Source organism: Propithecus coquereli, unplaced genomic scaffold (genome assembly GCF_000956105.1).
Source record: "Propithecus coquereli isolate 6110/MARCELLA unplaced genomic scaffold, Pcoq_1.0 Scaffold676, whole genome shotgun sequence".
In the NCBI taxonomy this organism is placed as follows: domain Eukaryota; kingdom Metazoa; phylum Chordata; class Mammalia; order Primates; family Indriidae; genus Propithecus; species Propithecus coquereli.
This window is the reverse complement of record NW_012152796.1, coordinates 112,655-139,209: the sequence shown is the minus strand read 5'-3', so window position 1 is coordinate 139,209 and position 26,555 is coordinate 112,655. Positions and strand designations below refer to the sequence as shown.

The window sequence follows — 26,555 nt, the reverse complement described above, 5'->3', positions numbered from 1 at the left end:
TTTTTTGTTTTGATTTTTGCTCAAACTATTGGGAAAGAACTGGGGTTCTCTTTCCTCTGGGGATGGATGGCAGGATATGAGCCTAGAGCTGTAGGGTTCATCCGTGCCACCACATGGGGAGAACTTGCCTGAGAATGATGCACACACACAAGCAAAGTGGAGAGAAGCAGATACATGCTTGATGCCGTTGCTGGAACACCTGGAACCAACTGTGACCAAAGCTAGAATCTACCCCAGGACCTGCCAGTTAACATGAACAATCCCCCTTGAGCTCAAACCTATTTATTTTGGGGTTCTGATACTTGCAACCCCAACGTCCCAGCTGATGTGGTGAAGGGTGTTTTTGGAAAATCACCTTAAGCGCAGTACACAAATTGGACTAGAAACAGAGAAGCCAGCTAAGAGGCTGATGGACAGCCAGGTTCAGGGTGGCCCATGTAAGCCTGGACCTGAGGGTAGACAGCAGGGCCCTCTCTAGGCGTCACTTCTGTTCCCTCAGGGGAGCATGCCCATGGAGGCCAGAGCTGTGGGTTCAGCACTAGGTCCTCCTTCCCGCGCTCCTTCCTAGCAGACGTGTGATGTATGCCTGCTGGGGACACAGTGGGAGAGGCCGTGATTTGGGAGGGAGCCACGTGGCGGTGCTCGCCTGCTCCCTGCTCCAGCGCCTGCCCACTGCGTGTGTGCGGTGCCTGTCGGGATGTGGCTCGGGCCTGGACGTGTGTGTGCTCTCCAGGCTGACCTGTGTGCAGCACGTCGGGGTTCTAGGCTTCAGCTGCTTGGCTGCTGTGTGTGCACCGGGGCTGCCAACGTGTGCCCGGCCAGACGGCCTGGCGTGCATTCCCTGTACAGGCACCCTCGGGTGTGAGCCCAGCGCCCTTCAGTGCCGGGTGTCGGTGCGGTAGTGCGCGCCCAGTGCTCCCCCTCCTTCCCTCGCGGGGCAGCTTCCTCGGCGGCTTGTGGCTGGGGGTGGGGGCCCTCCGCTGGCAGCCGCGCGCGCGCACGCCGGGCTCGCCGCGCGCCGTGTACGCGCCCGTGCGCGCGCCCCGCGCCTCCAGCCCAGCGCTCGGAGCCGTTTTCACTGCCGCTGTCTGCTCCCCGGGGCCGCCGCCGCCGCCGCCTCCCCCAGGCCCGGGGCTCTGTCCGCTGGGCTCGCGCCGCTCGCCCGAGCCAGGAGGACGAGCTCGAGGAGGATGCCTGGGCCCGTGAGTACCTCGGCGGCTGCGGGCCGGGCGGGCACGGAGCGCGGGCGGAAGATGGTCCCAGGACTGAACCCTTTGCTGCGGGCGGCTCTGCGCCCTGGCCCGGGGTCGCAGACCCGGACCCCAGCCCGGGCCGCGGGCAGCCCCTCCCCCAGCCCACACCGGAGAGAGGGAGAGCGAGGGAGCCAGAGCCGGGCGCGAGCCGCCACCAGTTCGCTTGGAAACGGTTGCCACAGCAACGGGGTTGCGCTCCACGGCAACGCGACTGCGAGGCGGCGACGCCCCCTCCCCCTCCCTCCCCCCCAAGGGACCACAGCTCGGGGTGGGGGGCAGGGGGAGAGGGGTGCAGGGTGAGGGGAGCGTCGCCTCTCCGGCCTGTCTGGGTGTGCCTGCCTCCACAGCACGTCGAAGGTGGGGGCGGGGGCGAGCGGCCCGTGGGCACGAGCTGGCTCCCACGTGGCTGCAGCCGTCGCAGCAGGGCTCCTGGGGTGGCTGCAAACGTGGGGGCGGCCCAGCCCCTGGGCCGGCCGCGGGAGGAGGAAGCTTGGAGATTCCGTCTGGGGTCTCTGCCGGCAGTCCCACCGCTAGCACCACGCAGGGCCTCCTCCCGCCCACCCTCAACATGGCCTGACCCGGGCTGGGTTCCCCAGAGGCGATGTTCCTTACCAGGGGAGAGGCAAGAAGCTCGCATCCCTCCTCCTCAAGGCCAGGCATGGGCCGGCGGTGAGTCTCTGCTGGGCGCTCCTAGCCACCATTCTCCAGGGAGGGGTGGAAGCAGAGTGGGCAGGAGCAGAGGAAAGGACATTGCTGACCCAGGGAAGCTGAAGCCTAGGCCGAACGGGAGCGACCCAGCCCGTCGTCTGGATCACAAGGGCCCCTTTCTCGTCTGAGCACAATGCCCCACTGTGCTGGGTGACATGCAGGTTGGCCGGCAGGGAGGCCAGCACCACATGGAGGTGTTCGGTCCTTCAGGGGAGCTCCTCTGGGAGGAGAATGGCCTCTGACTCAGAGGAAATGACCTCTGGCTTCCCTCCCAGCCTCCCCTCAGCGGGCAGCAGCGTGCTGGAGAGAGAAATGGCCCTCCCGCCAGCTCTCCCAGCCCTGACTCAGCAGATGCCAGCCCCACTCTCAGGCTTCAGACCCAGCATCCCGGAGACCACAGCCACCCTTGGGTTTCCTTTCTCATTCAAGGAGGTATCTTGGGCACCGGAGGTGACAGTACTTGGGGCATGTGAGGCCTTGGCACGAGATGGTCTTAGATAGGTGGTGCCCTGGCAATCAGGCCTGAATCCCCCACAGGCAGGGCTGCCTCTGGAATTATTCCTTTCGTTCTGTTCCCGCTCCATGTGAGACCTGTATTGAGCACTCTGCATCCGTTATCTCCTAACTTTTGCAACAGTTGCACAAGGTAAGTTTATCATCCCCATTGTAGAGGCGAAGGCTCTCAGGTTTAGGGAAGTGAAGTGACTTGCCCAAGGTCACACAGCCAGTGAGTGGTAGAGCTGAGTTTCCAGTGCAGGTTTCTCTGCTGGCAAAGACCGTCTCTGCCTGCTATATATGACATCCCTTGTAACCCAGGCAGGAAAGAACTGTAGAGCCTTCTAGAGGAGCATTTTTAATCTTCCTTCACATTCCTCCAGCGAGGAAATTCCCTGTGTCTTTCAGGCCTTGGTACACCTTTCCTTCCTGCATCAGCCAGATTCTTGCTCCCCAGATGCTTTATAGGACTGGGCTGGCTTCCTCCTTCCTCTCCTCTCTCCCTCCCTCCATTTTCTCTCTCTGGGTGAGACCAAGCAGTGAGGGCCCTCTCAGATCCTGGGAAGCCTCCAGTCCCCTCCGGTCCCCGGTTCATAGGCTCTGTGGCCTGATCAGCTTGCAGTCCTGGCCTCGGGAGAGAGAATTTAGCAAAGATGGGCCCATGTAGTGCTGGACCCTGTAGGTGCTCAATCTAGCGCAGAGACTGAAACCCACATGCTTCCAGGGGCCAGGGGACAATGGAATGACTGAGGTGGCCCAGGGAGCTGCTTGGCTCCAGTCTCTTGTCACGGTGTGAAATATGGACTTGGTATGACAGGATTGTCCAATTTTCAAGATGAGCCAGAAATCTAGACCTTAAATCTCCTGGATTTTAAATGTTGGCAACTAATCAGAATATTTTAAAAAGTGGATTGTGAGCCAACAAAACATGTCCATGAACTGTGTCCAACTTGAGGGTCATGAATCTGACACCTCTGCTCTGGTCCATGGTAAAGTGACAGCAGATTTACAAGGTAGCACCCTGGTAGCTGGTTTCCACATTTGAGCCTCCTGAGGTTGCAAGGTACTGGTGTTTGGTTGGTCACTTGCAGATGTGTGGGCTGGGCTCGAAGTATTTCACATCCCTCATCAGTTCTGCTCTCCTCTCCTCTCAGCACTGCCAGGCAGGTCTTGTCATCCCTGTTGGACAAGTGAAGAAACTTTGGGTCAGGTGTGGGAATGGCCAGGATGGGCTCACATGGCTCTGTTAGGGCAGAAGCCGAATCTGAACCGGGGCTGCCCGCCACAAGAGGGTGTCATCAGCTACCCCTGTGCGGCCAACTCTCTTGCAGGGCCGGAGAGTTATTCCCATGCTGGGTGCGAGGATGGAGGCAGAGAGCCGCGGGCTGAGGTTTCGGTGGGGAGCATGGTCTCTGAACATCCTGTCCCACAGCCCCCCTCAAGAGGGCCGGAGTGAGTGTGGTAGGTGCTGGCCTAAGGAAGGCCTCTCTACCCACAAGCCCACAGGGGCCCCAGTCTCTGTTGTCCTGTTTGCAGTTTCCCCAGCCCTAGGTTGCTGGCTTGGTGTCAGTGTTGGGTCACAGATGCTGCCTGAAAGCAAGGGTACCACTCAGTACCCTGGCCTAGGTGGAGATGAGGTTCTGGCCAGCTCTACGCCTGTCTGTCTGTCTGCTCTCTGACATCTGTCTTGGTGTGGGCGGGGTGTAGAAATATCGCCAGTGCCTCCCTGAAATGCTCTCCCTTCCTGCCAGGGCATTAGGCTTTGCAGTTGCCTGGGCTTCACAGCCACCTGGCAGCATGGGCCTGAGCTAGCCCTGCCCCTTGTTGAGCCTACATCCTCATCTGTAGAATGGGATGGCAGCAGCCACGCCCTGCGAGTGTTGCTGAGATAACAAAGGTAGAGGCTAGTGGCAGGCCTGGCACATGCAAAGTATGCAGGACAGGTTGACAGTCACCCTCCTTCTCCTCCACCCCACCCCCACTCAGCACACACCACACCACACTCTCCTCCCTCCCTCCTGTTCTGAGTCTCTGTCCCTTCACTTGAGGACAGCCTCATGTCCAGGGCTTCGCTGCTGGACCCAGGGGCTGTGCTGGGCGGGATTTCCTCTCCCCGTCCCAGAGCCTTGGTGCGCACTTCTGTGCAGTCTTCTTTCTTTCCACCTAGACCAATGGGGGGTTAGCTTGCTTATAAGCCACCCTGCCAGGACAGAGGGTTGGGTGGTGACCTCTCTCTCGGTGACATTTTGGTGAATGGCTGGCTTTCCTCAGGAATGAATTGAACACAGACCCAGCTCTTGAGGTACTCCCTGTCCTACAGCTGAAAGACCAAGCAGGTAACTGGATACCTCCAGTCACTCCTTCAACAAGTGGTTCTTGAGGTACTGTGTGCCAGCGGATAAGAGAGATGCAGCCTCTGGTGCTGGACACAGGCCATCGTAGAACATTCTGATATCTCTGGGCTTCTCAACGCCCTGGGGGTGAGGTGGCTCAGGGCTGGCCTGTCCAGGGAAGTGCCAGGTGAGGCCAAGAGGCCTTGGCAGGAGCTCATCCTGGATGCCCTGATCGAGCTCAGTGGTCCCCATGGTGTGCTCCCTGGGCCAGCACCAGCAGCGTCTGCTAGGAACTTCACAAATGCAAACTCTTGGGCTCCCACCCCAGACCTACTGAATCCAATGCTAGGAGTGGAGCCCAGCGCTCTGTGTTCTCACAGGGGCATATCTGGGGGCCTTAGTCTAAACTGTGTTACAGGGCTGCACGGAGGCAGTGGCGTGGCACTGGAAGGCTCAGGCAGGAGAGGCCTGGGGAAGTGGCTGATGTGGAGAGTGGCTGAGCTGGGCACGGGCACAGCACAGTGGCAAGCATGGTGATGGAGGCCTGGCCAAGACAGTGGCAGGAGGCCCAAAGGAAGTGGACAGATGAGACATTGCAGAGGGCAGGGACAGCAGAATTTGGTGGAAGGGGTGAATGGTAGGCCCTTGATTGAGATATAGGACCCAGTAGCAGATCTTTGGGGTCTAAGGTTGAGGTGCTGGGGTTCTTTGTGTGTGAGGGCCAATGTGGTAGGTGTCCACAGCAATGCAACCAAGCCCTAGAATAAGAGATCTGTGTGCCCTTGGGTGTCCTTTAATCTCTTTGAGCCAAGTGTTCTCACATGTCAAATGACTAGAATGCCAGCCTGCTTCCTAGGATGACTGTGAGAACTCTCTGTAGTGTCCAGCCCCGAGGCAGGGAGTGCCCTGGGAACACACACGTCTGCATCCCCACTCAGAAGCCACCGTCATCAGAGCTAGTGTTTGTTGGGCATCTCTAAGCCCTTTGCGTGGATCAGCTCAATCCTCACTGCGGAGGAAACTGAGGCCACAAAGAGGCTAAGAAACTCACCCAGGGTCTTTTGTCCCCTGCTGTGTTCCCAGTTAGTTTGTGGCCTAAGAAAACCATACAGAGCGATATGCTTCAAAAACGCTACACATAAATCAAGATGGAATCCTAAAAAATGCTCAAATAACCTGCAAGAAAGTAAGACAAATGGAGGAAACAGAAAATGGGCAATAAAATGGCAGATTTAAATCCGTCTGAAGGGCAGGCTGTAGCGCACAAGCAGAGCGGGCAAGAGGCAGGTGTCTGCTGTTGACTCTGGAGAGGGGTGGGCAGGGCCAGTGGCTGAGGGTGGTGGCTGTGGCCAGGCCTGAGTCTGAAGCCCCCGGCAAGGGCAGGAGCTTGCATGGAGCAGGAAGGCGGCCTGGCTCTTTCGGCTGCTTTGAGAAGTTTGGCCTGGTCAGGTGGAGCATTTTGAAAGGCCTGAGTGAATCTCTCAGTCTGCGCGTATGGAGCGCTTACGGCGGATTGGATGAGACTGCTGAGCAACCAGGAGGGAGGATTCGGACAGGGCTGCAGCCCTGGGCCTGCTGCAGCGCAACAGAGGACAGCGTTCCGCGTCGCCTCCGCCCACTCCAGCTGAGGGCTGGAGGCAGATCGGGGGTCAGAGGTCCTGCTCAGCTGCGAGACCTTAAGCAAGACACTTCCTCTCTCTGGCCCAAAGTTGCCTAGTCTGTAGAATGCAGCAGTGACTCCTGCCTCCTGGCTTAGGGGTGACAGTGGCATCCAGTGGATCTTGGGTGTGGCCTGCCCTGGTCTGGCCTAGTGCCCAGCCTGAGCTGGGTACCCTCAGGGTATGCAGGTCCCTGTCCTTTGTCTCACCTGGAGCTGCCATTCCATCTCCCCTTCATCCCATAGCCCTGTCCCACCCTTGAGCTGTTGCACCAAGGGCTGGTGGCCAGGCACGCCAGGGCCTGACTGGGAAGGAACAGGAATGCACATTTCAGCTACTAGCCGGCCATTCTGCCAGCGCCCCCGACGGCCGCCAAGTCCTCGTGTATTGAATGCTCACGAGCACCAGGCTTTTCAGTTACATCTCATTTGTCACATAGGGGGAAAGTGTTTTGACACAGAGTTTGGATTCAGCTTCTCCACTGATTAGCTGTGTGACTTGGGACAAGTCATTTCCCTTTCTGAGCCTGTCTCATCTATCAAATGGGCACGACCATCAGTGACAAGATGGTGTTGATGATGGGGTTCTGCACGGAAAGGGACTAGAACAAAACAGATACTTCTAACTCAGCTAAACCCCATCACCTTTAGCCCCAGAAGTGCCATTTCTGACCCAGAGCTCTTCCCACTTTGCAGACCAGGGGGACCTCTAGTTAGTGGCAGTTTCCTCAGGGCATTCCTGATGGCTTGGGAAAAGGAGAATAACAGATTTAATTCACTCTCAGTAACTGGCAGCATCGTGTTTTTATCTGGGCTGCGTCGCCATGGCAGCCTCATGGCAGGGTTGTGGAGGGGGCGGGCAGAGCTATTGTTCCTGCCATTGTCTGTTCTGGAACGGCAGGCCCAGGAGAAAGGGACTGGCACGGGCACCAAGTGGCACATGGCTGAAGGCAGCTGTGGAGTCAGACAGGAGCCATCTGGGGAGAAGTGTGGGGTGGCCCATGGCCTGGCTTCCCCCCAACTTGGGGCTCAGGCTCACTGTGGCCCCCAAAGCAGAGTGTGTGTGTCTTGGGCATACCTGGGGTAGGAGGGTCCATGGGGCCCCTGGAATAGGCCCATAAAGTAGCCCAGGCAGCTGCACGCCCGCACCCCACTCAGGCTAAGGTTTTGTGGCCAGGCCTGGGTTCAAATTACGGCTCTGCCACCTGCCATCTACACAGCCAATTGCTCCCCCCCTACCCCGTTCCTCATCTGGAAAATAGGAATCATTACAGTTACCCCAAAGGGTTGCGTGTTAAAGCCCCTGGGTGTAAGGCATGCAGGAAGGGCTCATCTGTGTTCTGTGGGGGTGGGGAGCAGTTGCCTGCTGCCCTTCGCTCCTGAGCCAGGGCACCCTCCTACATACCTCTTAGGGTGCCAGCTCTCAGCCCAGCTGTGGAGAGGAGGAGGAACTAGAGCTGCCCATCTGGAGTGAATGCAGGACCAGGCTTCCGAGTCTCATCTAGATTTCCTCCCCGCTGCAGAGAGGGAAAGGAAGCCCGGCCTGGAGCTAGAGCGGCAGAGCCAAGAGGGGCTGCGCATGGCTAGGAGGCAGGGAAGCGGAGTTGGAGCAGGCCCACGCCCGGCGCGCCAAGCGCGGACAAAGGCAGGGCCCGGGGCCCGCGTGGCACGCAGCAGCAGTCGGAGCCATCGGCCCGAGTCCCCTGGGAGAGCGGCGGAGAGCGCGGTGCGGCGCAGGCCTGGATGTTCCATGCTTTGGGCAGCAGGGACTGCTGGGCGTGCGCGCAGGGCGCCGGGTGGGCTGCTTGCGGGCCTCTAGGAGGTGCGCCACCCTTTCCCCGTCGCCAAGCAACCGCGCCGAGACTCCTCTTCAGCTCCCTGGTTCCTACAAGCCTCTGAAATCTTTTGGGACCTGGGGTACCTCGTGCCCGGGGGTTGCGGGTGGCGAATCTGTCGTGCGGGCTCAGAGCCCGAGCCCGGCCTTTGCGTGCCCCCTGCTGGCCTGCCTTTGGTCCCCTCCGCAGCAAGGCTCAGCGGCGGCCGCCAGGTCTCAGATCCGGGGAAACCCTACTGGGGAAACCTCGCGGCATGACGTCATCCTCGGTGACGTCACCATGCCCCCGGGGAATGCGGGGGTTCCCACAGAAGAGGCTTCCCCCGGCCTGCGCAGGGCTCGGGCGCGGGCCGGGAAGTCGTCTCGGGCCGCGGCGCGCCTTCACTGCGCATTGTCTGCCCCACAGGTCCAGCGCGGCCCCGGGTGAGGCACGCCCGCGCGCCCGCCGGCGCCATGGGAAGGAGCGGGCGCAGCTGCTGTCCCCCGCCGGCGCGCGCACGACGTGAGCCCAGCCACGGGCAGCCCCCGGCCGCAGGCCCCCGAGTGACGCTGGCGGCACCTGGGAGCGTGGCGCGGGCCCGGGGCCACGCAGAGGAGCCCAGTGTCCAGTGAAGCAGCCGAGGACCCGCCGCCGCCATGGTGATGTCCCAGGGCACCTACACGTTCCTCACGTGCTTCGCCGGCTTCTGGCTCATCTGGGGTCTCATCGTTCTGCTCTGCTGCTTCTGCAGCTTCCTGCGCCGCCGCCTCAAACGGCGGCAGGAGGAACGCCTGCGCGAGCAGAACCTGCGCGCCCTGGAGCTGGAGCCCCTCGACTTGGAGGGCAGCCTGGCCGGGAGCCCCCCCGGCCTGGCGCCGCCGCCGCCGCCGCCACCGCCGCCGCCGCCACACCGCAGCCGCTTGGAGGCGCCGGCGCACGCGCATTCGCACGTGCACGTGCACCCGCTGCTGCACCACGGGCCCGCGCAGCCGCACGCGCACGCGCACCACCACGCGCTCCCGCACCCGCCGCCGCCGCTGCCGCCGCACCTCTCCGTGCCGCCGCGGCCCTGGAGCTACCCGCGCCAAAGTGAGTACGGGCCTGGCTAGAGGCGGGCGTGATGCCGGGGCGGCGGGGCCTCGGCAGGGGTGGGCTCGCTGCCTGCCTCCCGCAGAGCCGAGGAGAAGGCCGGGGCCTTCGCGGGAGTCGGGGCCCGGTGGCCTTACCTCCCGGGCCGCTTCCCATTCATTCCACAGCGGAATCGGACATGTCCAAGCCACCGTGTTACGAGGAGGCGGTGCTGATGGCCGAGCCGCCGCCGCCCTACAGCGAGGTGCTCACGGACACGCGCGGCCTCTACCGCAAGATCGTCACGCCGTTTCTGAGCCGCCGCGACAGCGCGGAGAAACAGGAGCAGCCGCCGCCCAGCTACAAGCCGCTCTTCCTGGACCGGGGCTACACCTCGGCGCTGCACCTGCCCAGCGCTCCGCGGCCCGCGCCGCCCTGCCCCGCCCTGTGTCTGCAGGCCGAGCGCGGCCGCCGGGTCTTCCCCAGCTGGACCGACTCAGAGCTCAGCAGCCGCGAGCCCCTGGAGCACGGAGCTTGGCGCCTGCCGGTCTCCATCCCCTTGTTCGGGAGGACTACAGCCGTATAGAGGGGCGCCCGGCGTCCGGGCCCCACCGGCGCACTCCTGGCCTGACTGCGGGGCTTTTTAAATGCTTCCCTTGGACTGCGGGGTGGGGCGGGGGGAGGGAGGGATTTCTTACCCCGTTTGTTACATTTTGAGGATAATAAAGGTGTGTGATCTGGTTTGGTACAAGCGGAGGGGGCACCCACTGCTTGCGCCCAGCGTTCTGGTAACCAGACACGCTGGGGCCTTGGCGGGAAGGAACGTGAGCGCGTTCCCACTACAAGCTAGCCTGAAGAGACAACCGCCTTCCGGGACCGGGGCCGGTTGTCCTGGGATACCCGACCTCCGGCTGGCCTGCCTGTGCGATCGCGGCTAGGGCGCCCCCTGGCGACAGAGGTGCCGCTCCCTCTGCGGCCATAGAGGTGAGAAGAATTGGGAATGGGGACGGGGCGTGGCCCACACCAGATCAGTCCCTGGAGGCCCAGAGCAGCAGGCCCAAAGGGATCTGGACTTCTTTATTAACAGACATGAGCACGACCTGTTACAGAAGTTTGTGCTTTCCAAAAAAACAGTTAATGTGAAAAAGGAACCCAAGCAAAGAGAAAGGAGTTGGGGAGGCGCCCCATCCACAGACCCGACCTGAATCTCGCCTAGGGCCTCCAGCCTGGGACCTGCCCGGCAGGAGAGGGCGGGGTAGCCGAGGGGCCCCAGCTGGGCCTGCTACTTCCTTTGGGTCAGGCAGGGAGGGGGGGGGGTCCCAGGGAGCCAGAGCCCATGAGCCATTTATTGCCATGTTTTAAAATTCGTGCAAAATATCTGAAGCCCTGGACAGAGAATACAAATTGATTTTTTTTCCAAGAAACATAAAACTAGGAAAAGAAGTGGAGGGGCATTTTCCCACCAGAGCTCCCCCGACACCAGGCCCCAAGCAAAGTCTGCCCCCCGCCAGCTGAGCAGGAAGGACTAAGAGCTACAGTCTGGACCGGGCAGGAAGGGTGGAATTTTGCAACAGCGGCTCAACTACCAACGGGAGGAAAACCAGTCAACTGTACAAGTCTCCTATCAACTTTTAAAAAAAAGAGAGAAAAGCTGTAAAAGTCAGGCCCTGTGGGTAGGGAAGCGGCCAAGTCCTCGGCCATGGCCGGAATCCGGAGTAGGTGCCAGGCGGAGCTGCTGCGAATGCAGGCACGGTGGGCCATCTGGCCAGAGGCAGCACGGGTGGGCGGCCTTGGCAAGGGCACCTAGGGCTGGCACCACCGCTAATCGCCACCCTCGAAGCCCTCCTCTTCTTCCGGTACTGGGTCTGCATCCCAGCAGGTGATGTCGATTTCTGTGGTGTTGGGAGAGGAGAGGGCTTAAGGAGATGGCCCAGCACATCCATGATTTTGTCCCCAACCTCTTGGAGCTGTGCCAGTAGTGTGTGTATATGGGGCTGTCTGCCCACACTCAAACCCAGACCACCACCCGAATTGCCCCCCAAACCCCCAGTACTACCTGGAGGCTTGTTGTAGAACACAGGAGGCGGAGCCTTTGCACACAGCTCTTCCGATTGGGCAAACTCCTCCTCCTGTGACTGACTGAAGTACCCCTCACTGGCCTGCAGGGGAAAGCACCAGGTCACTTGGCCCCACCCAGCAGGACTAGGACTGACCTATCAGGCCTGAGCCCATTTCCTCAGCAACCAATGATTCCATCAGTGGTTGCTAGGGAAACACAAACGCCTGCCTTGGGAACAAAAGCAGAGTTGGTCCAGGGAGGGGGAGTGGAATGAGCATCCCCCCAAATAATGTGGGTCACAGAGAGATGGGGTACTGTTGCAAGCTTGAGGAATGCAGAGCCAGCCCCCTGCTTAGCCCTGACTACCAGCCCTCCCCCAGGTTGCCCCTGCCCCACCTGGGTCCCCTCCTTCTGGGTGGTCTCGCCATTGGTCAGCAGGTGGGGTTCCGGCTCTGGCTCCTGCTCCAGCTCTCCGAAAGCTGAGGGCAGAGCTGGGGCCTGGGGGGCAACCAGGGGCTCCCCTTCTGCTTCCTCCTCTGGGTCACAGAAGGTAGCTGGCGGCTCAGGTAGCTCATCAAAATTGAGAAGGTTGGTACAACCTCCACCTACTGGCGGCAGGGGGTCCTGAGCCACCTCGTCCAGCAGGGGTACCTCTGCCAGGGTGACCTCAGTACCCGAGGATGGCGTGGGGGCCAGGGGCTCAGCCTGGAGTGCGGAGGCCCCTTCCCCATCACCAGGCCATAGGTTGATGAGGCTGGCAGTGGTGGGGGGCACATTGTTGGCAATAGTGGTGTCAGCAGTGGCAGCGGCAGATTCAGTGGTGTCAGCTGCATTGGCATCAGCCACCGAGGTGTCGACCACAGTGGTGTCAGCTGCGGCAGGCTCCACAGGGGCAGCTGCAACAGCCTGCTCTGGAGATTCCTCCAAGAATGCCAAGTCCTCCTCAGGCCTGCCTTGTCCCCGGGGGGGCACCTGTGCCTGAGGGGGCTCCTCCATGAGGCCAGCCCAGGCCTGAGGGGCTGCCGCTCTGGTCTCTTCACTGTCCAGGCTGGGGCTGGGCTCCTGGGTCTCTGTCACAGCACAGATGGAGGAGACAGATGCCAATTAGCTCCCTTGGGGAAGGATGGAGACCCTGGGCGGCCACCTACATACCCTGTCCACCCACTGAGGAGAGAGGAGTGGGGACTTCCACGCAGGGCTCCTCTCAGCACCAACCTGCACCCCAGCATCCCTTCACCTGGTGTCTTTACACCGCTCGGCAGCCCCTGGAGGGAGGGACTGCGGTTTAGAGTGCAGGTCTGCAAACCGGGGCTGCTCCCTGCCACAGACATTTCCAGGGCAGTACAGGCATGGTGATGGGTGGCCCAGATCCCTGGGGAGCTGTTACCATGGCAACTCGGGGTTCCCAGCCCAGGGGCTGATGGGAGGCCCGGTGCAGGTAGGGTCCCTCTCTCACCTTGGGCTGGCAGGGGCGGTGGCGGCAGTGGCGGAGGCTGTGAGGACGTGACCTCATCCAGGGCCCGTTCGACCTGCTCAGTGACAGGAGTGGAGGCTGCGCTTGAGTCGGACGGGCTCCGGGTGGGGATGGGGGTAGGCGCCATCCTCCGGTGGCTGTCCAGGTGGCTGCCTGTGGGAAAACCCCCAGGTTGGTCAGTGAGGGTGGGGGGGCCAGGTAGGACCAGGACTGTCCACCTGGGACCTGGCCAACACCTCCTCTCTGGAGTCTGGGTGGGGGCTGGGAGCTCCCCAGGCCTCCCAGGGGCCAGACTACAGCTCCAGGCCCTATAAGCCAGGCCCCTGGGGGCCAGCGCCCCATAGGGCCAAGGGTAAGAGGCAGGTAGTACCTGCTCTGGGGGACAAACACCAGAGATCAGCAGTCAGGCTAGGGGAGTGAGGGCGGGGGGCTGCTGGGAAGCGGGGCCCTCCTTACCCCCCGCCGAGGCCTGGGGCTGCTACCTACATGGGAGGGAGGAAGAGAGGTTTGGGGTGCGGTGACAGGTGATATAGGGAAAGGGAGTCCGTGGAGGGGAGGAGGAGGAAGAGGAGGAGGAGGAAGGCCCACTGTCCGATGCCTTTATGAAAGGGCAGTACGGACGACCTGCCGAGAGAGACAGACAGAGAGAGAGACAGAGGACAAGAGAGGGTCAGTCTCCCCCACCCCCGCCCGAGGCCTCACCCGCCCCCAGGGCCGGCCCTGGATGTCCAAGCTGCCTCCAGCCAGGGTGCACATTCAGCCAAGCCCAGCAGCAAACACACAGCAAGGAGCCTGCTACACACCGCCAGCCTCTAAGCAGAGCACGACCAGGACAGCCTGCACACTCAGGGCCAAGCAAACTAGACCGGCAGACGCGGGCACGAGTGTGCGAGAGTGTTGGCGCGGAGCACAGGGAGGGGCCGAACACGGAGCCCAGGTGCAGGATCCAGGCTGCTCAGACTCAGCCAGGGTGAGAACCCAGCCCACATGCACCCCCAACCCTTTAGGCCAGACCTAGTTCACCCCAGCACGGCTGCTCCCTGCGGCTGGCAGTGTGCCTCAGCCTGAGCCAGAGCTGCCCAGTTGGCCCTGGCAGTGCCCATTGCTCAGCCAAGGCCCAACATCAACACTGCCCCCGGCCCTTCTCGGGGTCCTGCCACCTGGGAAGCGGTGGGTGGAAGCACGTTGGATGGAGGGTCTCGCCTTCTCCAAGGAGTCCCTGGGCAAGGCTTCCCTTCCAAGAAAGTGTCCCAGAGAGGCTCGGAGCCAGGACCTGAGGAGGAGGGGTCAGGTGGGGGTGAGGCCTGGGACTACCTGGCCGGTGGTTGAAGGGCAAGGGCACGTCACAGCTGCCCGCGGAGGCCGATGCGACTCGTTCCTGCTGCTTGAAGAACTCCCGGGGGTTGTCAGGCCGCTGGGCTATAATGGCTGCTGCCTCCTGAGGGCACAAGGATTGGTGCTGGGCTGGGCAGGGCCCAGCTAGGGCAGCCCCCGCCTGCCTCACCCGTCCTGTGCCCCCACCTCTCACCTCCACCTCCGATTCCGACTTCTTCATCTGGGTTTCTTCCTCATCCCGCTGGTCACCCTGGAAACCAAAGGGACAGTGTCCTGGGCACCCACCCCGCAGGGACTCTCGGCCTTCTTACAGCCTGCATGTTTCTTCCACGATCTGGCAGGAAGGGTCTCAGAGGCAGCACTCCTGCTCCCCCCCACCACCCAGGCACACAGCCCCTCTCCCCACCCTGCAGGCCCTTGGCCACCTCATCTCCAGGCTGGCCAGGTCCTGGACACCCAGCTCCCGCACCTGCTTGCTCCCTGCTGCATCCCTCAAACAGGCGCCCAGGGCCACCCAGGAGTACACCTTGCTTTGAAGCTAACTTTTCTCAGACCTCCTAGCCCTGTACCAGGGTCACCACGCTCCTATCAGTGCCTCCTGGACTCTGGCATCATGGGCCAGGGTCCTCACTGGTCCCGGCCTCCCTGCTCTCCCCACTAAGCTCCCTTGTATGGGCCCTAAAAGAACCTTCCCAAAATCCAGATCAGACCATGGTTTTCCCGAGCTTAAAGCCCGCAGGGCTTCCCATGAGCCACAGCAAGTGCTGGCTGAGTATGACCCACAGATGGCTTTTGTTTTGCTGGGATGATATTTTTAAACTATGTTAATTAGTTGCCACTACTTAAAAATCAGGAACTCTGATACTGAAATTGGGATCCCAGTTTCTCTTAAAACGCCACAGGCCCTGGCAACACTACCCGCATGCCCCAAAAGCAGCTGTGGGCCAGGGTGGCGCTGCAGCTGCCTGACACTGCAGCCCCCACCACGCCCCACTGGGCTTCACGTGCCGGCTTCACATCACACAGCGTTGCGGGACTGCAACCCCAGGGTGCGAGTAGGCAGGCCCCTGGCCAGGCATGCATTCCCCTCCCCCCTCCTGACCTAGCCCCTGCCCCACCCCGACTCGCCCCACTCTGATGTGGATGTCAAGTCCTCAGCTCCAGCTCCGTGCAGTCACAGCTCCCGGAACAGGCGTGCCCTTGCCCACCTCTGTGCCTTGGCATGGCAGACCACCTCTCTCTCCGCTCAGCCGGACTCCCACCCCACATCCTGCCCTCTGGTTCCAGCCTCAGCCTGGGCACTGCCTCCTGGGTGTTCCTGGCACCTACCACAGATTACGACACATCGCAATTTCCTGTTTCTGGGGTCATCTCCCCCACCCCCTGTGAGTGACACAGGATGAGGACCTGGGTCTGTGTGAGTGGCCAGCACAAGGTTGGCACGTTTGTTCAACTGACTCACTACACCAAAGACCTCCTACTCGGCATCCCTGTTGCTCACGTGGCAGATGAGGCACGTGGGACTGCCGAGCGAGGAGACGCTACAGGTGAGGTGGTGACAGAACAGGGCTTCTTTGTTTCTGAGCACACAACCTAGAACTTGAACTTAGCGTCAGAGTGCACCAGAAAGGCCCTTCATGTAACAGTACCCCCTCGAGAGGGCTGTCACTTCAACAGTAACTCTGTGTCTCCCAGGATGAAGTGCCAGCTTCCCTCCCTTCCCTACCAAATGCCCTCCTCAGCCCACTGGGCTCCAGTCTGGCCCTCCCATAAACACATGTGCATCCAACCAGCCTTTGGTACTCTGCCCCTGCCTACTGTAACCTCACTAGGCTCCTCTGCCTTGTTCCAAAAAAGGACCAGGCAGGACACAGGGGCTCACACTTGTAATCCCAGCACTCTGAGAGACCGAGGCAGGAGGATCACCTGCGGCCAGAAGTTCAAGACCATCTCAAAAAAAAAAAAAAAAGGACCAGAGGCAGCTTACCACAAAGGCTTTACTGTCACCCATGTGAATAACACTGAAACAAGGGCTATGGGTAAGAGAGATCAACACACTAACTGTAAGGGTCAAGAGCACTGCTGTGCGTAAGCATTTTCAGATACATGGGAGCTCCCTGGCAGCCCAGGCAAAAAGATAACCCAGACAAGGAACACAATTCTTATTAACAGGGGAGAGAAAGCAGAATAGCTGCTTAAACCATGAGAGACCATTTTATGGTGCTAAATCTCAAAGTTTCTCACATGGGAGCTTCCGTAGAAAACCTGAAGTTACAAGGCCACCACACTGACTTGGAATGTCCACTGTCACTGTCACGTAAGAGAAACTGGGATCTCACATTGACAGGCCAGATGGGACTACAACATAATGGTGTGAACCCCTCAAACTTTGCCTGAAATGTTGATAATTGGTGGAAATGAGCAATTAGTTCAGTGGTTCACTATATTATTCTACCTGTATGTGTATACGTGTGTGTGTGTGTTTGAAATTTTAGCATAAGCTTTTTCAAAAAACCTTGAAATGGGCCGGGCATGGTGGCTCACACCTGTAATCCTAGGAACTCTGGGAAGCCGAGGTGCGAGGATAGCTTGAGGTCAGGAGTTTGAGATCAGCCTGAGCAAGAGCGAGACCCTGTCTCTACTAAAAATAGAAAAAAGTAGCCAGCCGACTAAAATTAGAAACAAAAAAATTAGCTGGGCGTGGTGACGAGTGCCTGTAGTTCCAGCTACTCAGGAAGCTAAGGTAGGAGGATCATTTGATCCAGGAGTTTGAGGTTGCTGTGAGCTAGGCTGATGCCATGGTGCTCTAGCCCGGGCAACAGAGCAAGATGCTGTCTAAAAAAAAAAGAAAAACCTTGAAATGGATACACAAAATGTGGTATATACACACAATGGAATATCGTTCGGCCTTTATAAAGAAGGAGATTCTGACACGTGCTACAGCATCGATGGACCTTGAGAAACATCCTAAGTGGAATAAGCCGGTCACAAAGGGTGACCCCTGAATGAGATACCCAGAGTAATCAAATTCATAGAGACAGAAAGTAGAATCGTGGCTGCCAGGGGCTGGGGGGTAGGGGACTGGGGAGTTATCGTTCCGTGGGCATAGAGTTTTAGTTTTGCAAGAGGGAAAAGTTCTGGAAGTGGAAGGTGGTGACGGCTGCACAACAGTGTGAATGCACTTAATGCCACTGAACTGTGTACTTCAAAATGGCTGAAATGGTATCTTTTATGTTATGCATATTCTACAATTAAAAACAGAGAACTCAATCAACTAGTTAAAAACAAAGATCTTGCCCATCTTGCTCTCCAGCTCATTTCTAACACCTGGCACATGCAGGCGGCAGGTGTCTGCCGAATGAACGGCTGAGACTGCTGCGAACCAACCGCACATCATCTCCACCCATCCCAGGGCTTATGTGATCGGAGTGACCTACGACAGCCACTTAATGCTGGTACCTACAAGACTGCCTTGCCTCCTCCCTCTCAGCCTCCTGTGAGTGTGGCCGTGAGGCTTGTTTGAGTCCCCATGGCCCAAGACCTGCCCTTCACAGTCCCAATCCTGGTAGGTCTGACCCTACCTCCCCTCCTGAACTGAACCACGTTTAGTCTTCAACAACAGTAGCTATTTCTGAAACACTGAGTTCAGTTCAAAGCATGAATATTTGACTGCACTGTGATTTTCAGGGACCAATCCACAGGACCCATGAGCCGTTCCCAGAGTTTGGAGACTAGGACGGCACCCCTGGAAGAAGGGGCTACTCCAGAGGAGACGCTGCACACTCAGCATAGCTGCTCAGAGCACCAGCCTGGGCGTGTTCACGCAGCTCTGCACCACTCTCATGGCAGGGACCAGGCCTCGAGCCTAAGTGCAGGAACTGTGTCTGATCCACCCTGCGCACCCCCGGCCCCGCTGGGGAGGGGACGGGGAGGCTGGTCAGTGAGGGTCTGGGTCAAGCTGCATTTTCTCTTTCAGTCTAGAGTACGAGCTTCTCCACAGCCAGAAGCCAGAGCCCGACATGATGGGGTGCCAGCCTGGACGTTCCATGGCCCCCCATGCCCATGCAGGTCCCCAGAACACCCGTGCTGTCCCCAAGCCACTCCCCACGAGGCCCAGGAACAAAGGGACTATCCTCACTTCCTGGACCAGGAGACAGGAGCCCTGGCAAAGAACTTACAAAGATAGACTGCTCCTTCAACCTCCTCTTGGCCTCTTCAGCTTCTAAAGTCTGCTGTTTCCTCCTGGAACAATAAATATAAGCAGCCAGCACCCCTGCAGGGTGGCCTGGGGACCCCAAGCCACCACGTGGGGGGGCTCACCTGTGCTCCTCAATCTGCTGTTCCCGCTCCCGGTAGCGCCGCTCACGCTCCTCCTGCTCCTGCCGCTCCTGCTCCATCCGCTCCTGCTCAAACCTCAGCCTCTCGTCCAGGGCCTTCTTCCGCTCCTCCTCCTTCCTCAGCTCTTCCTCCTTCTGCAGGCCACAGAGCAAGGCAGGCCCTGAGCCTGGGGGCCTAGTCTGACCCTCTGGCCCTCCCTAGCCCAGGGCTAAGGAGCCAGTTGTTTGAGGGGTCAGGGGAGAGCCGTGGGCACAAGGCCAAGAAGGCTTGCTCTGTCATGCTGTCCCAAGTGAGGGACTCAGGGCTTCCCCATGCGGCCTGGGAAGGGCAGCTCAGCCCAAAGCCCAGGCGCAGGGTCCCATACCTTGGCCTGTTCCCAGAACTGCTCACGGTTAATCCGCTTCATCTCTACAGCTGCGTCCGTCTTCTGGTAGGTGGTGCCCTGCAGAGTCAAATGAGCCGGCATGAGCACAGAGAGCAGGCCGAATGCCCTGGAAGCCCCCACGTGCAAAGGGTGAGCGCTAGGAAGGAGCCGGCAGGCCAGACTCAGGTGTCAGGACACGTGGGCAGGGCCGGCCAGCCCCAGGCACACACTGACCACGGGCTCGGCGTTCTCATCCTCTCGCAGCCGCAGCCGGTGCAGCACAGGGCTAGAGAGCCGCGCCAGCCCATTGGAGAGCCGCTGCCCAATGGCGCCTGCGTCGATGTCTTCCACGCTGCTGGCATTCACGATCACGTCGACACCCTTCCACAAGAAGGCAGTGTTCAGGCGGCATCACAGCTCCTTACCGTTACTGCCCTTCGCACTCACACCAGGCCCTGGGAGGCTGCGCCCAACAGCCCCCGGGGGAGCCCCGGCTCCATACACACCTGGAAGAACTCGGCCACCTTGGCCACATGGCTGGCACAAGCGCACTTACGGGCATCAGGCACGTCTTCACCCACCTGCAAAGTACCCAGCACAGAGGGGGTCAGGAAAGGATGTGAGGGCCCTGACATGCTGAGGTTCCAGGCCTCCGACTACCCTCCCCGGGGCCAGCGGGCTTCTCTCTCCACCGGTGTTAAAGGGCAGTGGCGGGTGGAGGGCGACAATTCTGGGCCTTCAGCTCCCTTCCCCAGCCCGAAGCTGCATACCCAGTTGATGAGCACGTATTTTGGTAGCGCAGCCTGGGAGTCCTTGACGCTGCAGAAGCCGTACATCACCTTCTGGTTCTCGAAGTGGCCCGAAAGCTCCTGCAAGCCCCCTTCTGGGGGAGTCAGGAAAGGGTCATGACTCTCCATCTCCTAAACCCTTACCCCAAAAAGTGCCTGGAACCCAAAGACTCCTCACGGGCTCTGCAGGCACACCCAGGGGTCTTCTGGCCTCTGAGATCCGGAGGTTGCAGAGTTCTCTGCTGGTACAGAGTGGGGGTAAGGGGCAGACAGTGTCTAGCTTTGCCTCAGAACCCTCCAGGGCCTGATTTGGGTAGCACTGGGGAAGTGCCTGTTCCTCACACATCCTTATGTCTCCTCTTCACACATCATCACATCTCACCAGGTGCTGGTGCCCAGCGGGGTAAAATAAATCCTCCCAGCTCTGGAGAAGGTGGTGCCAATCCAGGCCGGCCCTGCCAAGCCCCTTCCCTCTCAGCCGTGTGACTCCGGGCAAGTCACTTTCCTTTCTGAAGCTCAGTCTTCGCAGAAGTCAAATGTTAGACAAGGCTCCCTCCCTCCCCACTTGGGACCACAGGGATGCCTAGAAGAAGGAGGAAGGACACCCGCCAGACCAGTGTGGGTCTGCTGGATGCAGGCGGGAAGGTGGAGGGTGGCCCAGCCAGGAGGGTGGGGAAGAAAACCACCAGAAGAGGGGCAGAGAGGAAGGCGAGGGAGAGGCTGAAATTCTTACCTCCTGAGGCTGCAAGCTTGAGGTCATCTGAGCCATCCTCATATGTGTACAGAGCCCTGGGGAAGGGGGGTGTCTCATCAAACTGTCAGGGCCCAGGCCACCAATTTTGGGTGGGGATGGCTCTGGGGAGGAGGAGGGACACAGGGGGAGAGAAGAGAAGGGGGAGGGCTCCTGCTGCTCCCCTGACAACAGGGCCAGGCACCATTTCAAGTGAGAGCCAGTAGGGTGCATACTGGTAGCCCTGTGGGTGGCTGGGGCAAGTGGGAGCAGGGAATGAGAGGAGAAATTGCTGCTTGGTCGAGCTCAGCGCGTCCTGGCCCTGGCCCTGGCAGCCTACAACCCAGTGGAGCGGGTGTGTGATGAAGATTCCAAGGCGACGGTTCCTTGGTTACCGTTCCCTGGCTACCACGATCCTCATCCCCCATTGGCCGATGCCAGGAACCTACCTGGCACGTGCCTTGGTACCCACTGCACCTCCCCCTCCACCGGGAGGAAAGGGGAGGAGATAGAACCTGGTGCACCCACAGCTCTGGGCATCCCCCAGTAACCATAGCAACCTAGCAATTGGCACATGACTGGCCCACCCCTGCTGCATTCTCCTAGTACACAAAGGACCCCGGAAACCCGCCCTTAGCCTCAATCTCCGCCTCTCTGAAATGGGGATGAGGTCACTGCAAGTCACTCTGCCCAGACTCCAGCCCCAGGGCAGCCACGCTCTCCCGGCCTTCCAGCCCCTAGGCTGCCTCCACCGCGCAGAGGTCTCCTGGGACTGCCCCTTTCCTTCTGCCTTAGCTAAGCCAGAAAGCTGACCTAGCAGCCTTCCTCCTTCCTCCTCCTCCCCGGCTTTGTCTGGCCTGGCTCCTTGGCCCGCCATGAGGGGAGTGCAGAGACGCCTCCCACCTGGATGCAGGCAGGGCTGAGGACCCACTGGGAGAGAAGAAGGGATCTGCCACCTGGGAAGGGCCTTGTCCCTGAGGTTCAGAAGGGCTCAGACCCTTCTCCAAACTATTCCCCAGTTCCAAGGCAGGAGGCTGTGAGGAGGGGAGACAGCAGAGGAGGGCAATGGACAAGAGAAGCAGGGAGAGGAGGCAGAGAGGAAGGTAAGAGAAAGGAAAGAAGAGAAGGAAGAGGAAATGAAGGAGGAGGTGGGGGAGGGGAGGAGGAGGATGTCTGGCCCCAGCCCCAGAAGGTTACTGCCAGGACAATATGGCCCCCAGCCACACCCTGTCCCAAACTCCCACCCCACCTCCAGAAAAGGACACAGGTGGGCTGTGGGGCTAGGAGCTCCTGATCCAACTGCTGCCCCTGCCCCAGCCCAGCCCGACAGCTGCTTCCCAGCACAGCTGTCCCACCACCTGTCTGGCTGCCCTAACCCACCCCTGGGAACAAAGGGCCCTCAGAGAAGCAGGGTCTGCCCCTCTCCTTTCACAGATGGGAAACTGAGGCAGAGCCCAGGGATCCTGGTTCCCAGGAACTGCTATCGACATTACCCCAATTTGGGACGACTTGTCTTTGCCTTGCCCAGGCTCTAGAAGCCCCTTCCATCCTCAGTCCCCGCCTACCCATCTCTTGCCACCTCTTCCTGCTCCGGCCACAGCCCTTCCCCAACAGAAACCATACCTCAGTTCAAACCCTTCAGCAGCCCACCTCCCTCAGCTCCACCCCAGCCTGCCTTTCCATCAGAACTCTGCATCCACGTCACACACTTGGGCCACCCTGGATGGCTCCCCATCCCGAGCCCGGTGCTGGGGGGGTCCCGCCCGGGACCCTTTGCCTGTGGTTCTTTCACACGGAAGGCTGGATCTGCTTCTCTGCCCCACTCCTGCCCCTGACTGAATCCTTCCATCCTTCAGGACCCAGTGCCAGCTCCCCCAGCAGTGTCCCCCGAGCTGCACCTCCCCACGGCACCCACCACACCCCACGGGGATGTGAGACCAGTACTTCTCAAACACACCAGAGGCACCCTGGGCCTGGCAGTGAATCTGCTGGGCATCCTCTGGGCATCCAGGGGGTAGGGAGGCAGGACCAGGAATCTACACATCTCTCCAGCTCCAACCCCTGGGGACAGATACTGCCCCAGACTGGCAGCTTCGTGAAGGCAGGAATTCTGACTGGGTCAATGAACACACACTGCTCTCTGGGTCCCAGGGCCCAGCACAGAGCAGCACCAGTAGGTGTTTGTGATATTGACACAAACTCTTAGAAACCATCTAGGCCAGAGAAACTGGACTAGGCTGAGGTGGGAGCTGGCCTGCAGCAGTTCCAGGGAGATCCTGGGGTCGGCTGTGGGTGGGGGCTGAGAACAGGTAGACCCCTCAGGACAATCCCACCCACAGGATGTCAGAGCTGGAAGGCCGTGGGTATCCTAGACATGGTTGAGTCCAATCTCCTCTTCTTCCCAAGAGGACCAGAGAAGACCAGAGACTTGTTTGTGGTCACACAGTGAATAATATCACAATGAAGGCAACAGTGCCCTTTGTCATTGTCACTGCACAACCTGACTTCCTGGGTCCCCTGCTCCCAGTGCCAGGGCAGAGGTTCATTTCAGAGACCCTGCCACCCAGGAGTGAGTCCCCCCAATCACCCCCTCCCTGATTAAAGGCAAGGTAAGGGAGGGCAGCCAGCAATTGTACCCAAGCCACCCCTTCCTCTGGGCAGACCCTAAGTGCAGGGTCTACCCTTGAGTCTCAAGACCTCAGCGCACCCCTGGTTCTGTGCTGGGCGCTGGGGGCACTCAGGCCCCTTCTGCACGATGTGGTCCTCACGGCCTTCTTCCAAAACGCGATCTGGGCCTTTGGGAGCGAGCAACTGTGCCATGTGCGGGGTGCATGTGTGCGTCTGCGTGTGTCCCACACACAACCCAGATGGGGGTGACGCATGCCGGTGATGAATAACTTGCTTTGGCCACATGGATGATGCTGGGTGGTGGGAGCCCAGGCCTCTGCTGAGCAGAATGTGGGGCAGCAGTGGTGTCTGGCCTTGGCGCTAGGCTGCCAGAGGTCTGCTTTTGGGGGGTTAGGTGAAAATGGGGTGGTGGTAGACAACACCCCCCAACATAGAGGTTGAGGAAGGTGTTCTGGGGTGAGTTGTGCCTCTCCCCAGGCAGGGCCATATCCCAAGGCCAGCTCTTCCATTGGCCAAGCCGGCCACTTGCCCAGAACTCCTCCCATGATCTCAGCACCCCAGGGAGAGGGCTGGGACAACGGGTGGGCCGCCTGCCTGCTTAGCCTGTGCTGGCCTCTCCTGTGGCTGACCTGCAGGACACCAGAGCTCGTCTCCCGGGTCCATCCTTCCAGGCTGGCTGCCCGCCAGTGCTGCAGTACCATGGCATGGATGCCTGGCTATCTTGTCCCCTTCTCCAGCCCCCAGGTCAGTGTCCCTACCTCGCTGCCCTCCCAGTGTGAGGGTGAGGCCAGCGCAAGTGGGGTCCCTCAGACCTGCCCTTACTCTGTGCCTCGGTTTCCTCCAGGACAAGAGCCTATTTCCTGTTTGCCTGCCTTCCAGGGGAGGAGAGGCCTAGGAACAGAATGGGCAGCTGCTCCATAAGAAAAGTATTTTGGGGGAATGATGATTCCAGGATGGGGCACTGTGGAATCCCTTGGTTTTCTTTCCTGCCACACCAGGGGCTCCAGCCCCAGAGCAGGAAGTCTGTATCCTCCCCCACGCAGGGGGAGACCACAGCTGGGGAGGGAGGTGAGGGGCAGTCCAGCTCCACCCCGTCAGGGACCCAGTAACCTTTGCTAGGAACCCAAGGGATCTACTCACCCCCCTCATCCCTCTTTGGGGGCTCCCTCAGCTTGTTCTCCATAAGGCTTTCTCCCAGGGACCTCGGCTGGCCCCCTAGACAAGCAGCTCAGTCCCCTCGGTATCCCGCAGCCCAGATGCCCAGTCGCTGCCGTCCCCTTCAGGTCGGGGAGAGGAGGGCTCATCCCTGCCTCCTCAGCAACCCGGGAGAGGTATGGGAGTCACTTTGCAGTCGCCATGTGGCAGTGAGCAGCCTTCCATCACACTCCAGTCCGGGGGGGGGGGGGGGGCGGAGGAGAAGGCCAACTCCGAGAGGTCCCCAGTGGGCGGGGCGCCCCGGCCCCCAGCCCGCTCCGCTCCTCCCCCGCCCTAGCTTTCCTTTGTGCGGCGGCCGGGCCCGGCCAAGCCAGGCAGGCTGCGCTGGCTTCGCTAGCTCGGTGGCCACCCGGACCCCGTCCGGTCCTCACACGCTGGAAGGTGGCGAAGGTGCCCTTGGCCGCCCTGTGCACACCTGTCCCCTGGGCCCGGGGGAGGAGGGAGGCGGTGAGAGTGGGGGATGGGCTCCCGCAGGGGCACGCGGCCCCCGGCCACACATCTGGAACCCGCGTCTTTCTGGCCTGCGTCCTGCCGCCCGCTCCCACCGCGCGCCTGGGGCGTCTCGGGGCGCCTGGGGCCCGGCAGTGCCCCGCCCGGCCGGCCCGGCCCCTCCCCTCCCCCGGCGCGCACAAAGGCAGCCCCTCCCCGGAGGGCCCGCAGCAGCATTTCGGGGTCTCCTCCCCCCTCCCCGCGGCGGGGCCGGATGCAAACAAAGGCGCGGCGGCCGCGGCGGGGACAAAGGGGCTGGGGGCGGGGGCGGGGGGCTCACCAGTCGGCCGCGCTCTCCTCCCGAATCACCTCCTCGTACGCCGCCAGCAGCTCCAGGCGGTGGCCGCTGAAGCTGACGCCGGCCATGCTTCGGGCCGGACCGAGGCCGAACGGACAGATGCACGGACGGACGGACGGACCGAGGAGGAGGAAGGGAAAGAGGGAGTCGCCGCCGCCGCCTCTGAGCCTCTGCAGCGCTGCGAGCCGCGCGAGCCAGGGCCGGGGGAGGGGAGCCGGCCGGCGGGGGGCGGGGGGCGCTGGCTCCGCCCGGCTCGCTCCCTCCCCGCTCGGTCCTAGCGCCGCCCGGGCCGGCCCAGGGGGAGGCCCGGCCCCCCTTCCCGGCCTGCCCCGGGCGCCCAGGCCCCTCGCCCACGCGCCCTGCGCGCGGCGGCCGGGCGGAGCTGAGCTGCCCCTCTGCTTCCCAGGCCCGTGCCCCCCGCGTCCCAAACCCTCCTCTGCCCCGGCCCGTCCCTGGCTCCAACCTAGGCTCACCCTCTTCCCAGCCCCAAACCCAGCCCCACTCTGGTCCAGCCCCACCCATTGCCTCATTTACCTCCACCCCGACCTCACCGCCATCCCTGGTCCATCCCGATCCCTAACCCCAACCCAGTTCACATGCCAGCCCACTCCTGGCACGTCTGCAGCCCATCTCTGTCCCTGAAAGAAAGGTCCGATCCTGGTCCACCCATCACTGTCCACTGCCATCTGAATCCCAACCCCAAATCCATCCCAGTTCCTTTGCCGTCCCGGCTTTGGCCTCACTCCCAACCCCATGCTTAGCACGTGCTCTCCCCCATTCATCACCCCATCCCTGGCTGCACCCTCCTCCTGTCCTAGGCCGGGCCTGATCCAGTTGCTAACCACACTCCTGCATCCCTGCTCCATGGCCTTGTCATCTCAGGCCAGTCCCACTGCCCCACCAGCCTCCTGCACGCTCAAAACAGAAGTCCTAAGTGGACCCCTCCTCAAATTCCTGCCTCCCCACCAGCCACCTACAAACGCTCCAGCCCCTTGCCACCAATATTTTAAAATAAACTTTCTATTTTAGAATAGTTTTAGATTTACAGAAAAATTACAAAGATAGTATAGAGAGTTCCCATACATCCCACATCCAGTTTTCTCTGTTTTCAGGGAAGCAAGGGGGTTCCCCACTGATCTTCACTCCCTTCCCTCTTCTGCCATCGTCTTCATCCTGTCATTTCTACAGGATGTATATCAACATCTGTCGCCTGTGATCTGTCTCCTCCTACCCCCATTTTCCCTGGCACTGCTCTGGCCAAGATCACCAGGGATCGCTAAGTTGCCAAATTCAGTGGACCCGTAGTTCTCAGTTACCTTGACTGGTGGGAGTGGGTGGCCACTGGTCATTCTGTCCTCTGAGAGCCTGCCTCCTGTCAGCCACTGGCTGCCCCAGAAACCCATACATACACCCAGCCTCCTTGGTAGGCAGGTGACTTGTAGGTGCCTCCCACCATGCCTTCATGTCTGCCACCCCCCAGGATTGATCACCCTTCAAGTTACTGACATG

General features: G+C 60.5%; 2 protein-coding genes across 3 annotated transcripts; one reads left to right on the top strand and one right to left on the bottom strand.

Annotated features, from left to right (window-relative positions):
• The first annotated feature begins 1,034 nt into the window (after nt 1–1,034).
• On the top strand, nt 1,035–10,079 carry PRR7 (proline rich 7 (synaptic)). 2 transcript variants are annotated; one of them, XM_012660728.1, is made up of 4 exons: nt 1,035–1,202; nt 7,859–7,932; nt 8,687–9,349; nt 9,517–10,079. In XM_012660728.1, exons 3-4 carry the CDS (start codon nt 8,917–8,919, stop codon nt 9,912–9,914), a joined length of 831 nt encoding a protein of 276 aa, XP_012516182.1. In that variant the 5' UTR covers nt 1,035–1,202; nt 7,859–7,932; nt 8,687–8,916; the 3' UTR covers nt 9,915–10,079. The 2 variants fall into 2 exon arrangements, with proteins under 2 accessions (XP_012516182.1, XP_012516183.1); XM_012660729.1 differs by lacking the exon at nt 7,859–7,932.
• Nucleotides 10,080–10,640: 561 nt separating this feature from the next.
• On the bottom strand, nt 10,641–25,280 carry DBN1 (drebrin 1). The gene is made up of 14 exons (XM_012660727.1): nt 25,029–25,280; nt 20,420–20,475; nt 19,669–19,781; nt 19,405–19,479; nt 19,133–19,279; nt 18,899–18,976; nt 18,517–18,668; nt 18,375–18,438; nt 14,390–14,446; nt 14,176–14,299; nt 12,844–13,014; nt 11,784–12,457; nt 11,385–11,487; nt 10,641–11,220 (listed from the first exon to the last, which is right to left on the bottom strand). The coding sequence occupies exons 1-14, from the start codon at nt 25,112–25,114 to the stop codon at nt 11,150–11,152; spliced, it is 1,971 nt and encodes a 656-aa protein (XP_012516181.1). The 5' UTR covers nt 25,115–25,280; the 3' UTR covers nt 10,641–11,149.
• Nucleotides 25,281–26,555: the final 1,275 nt, after the last annotated feature.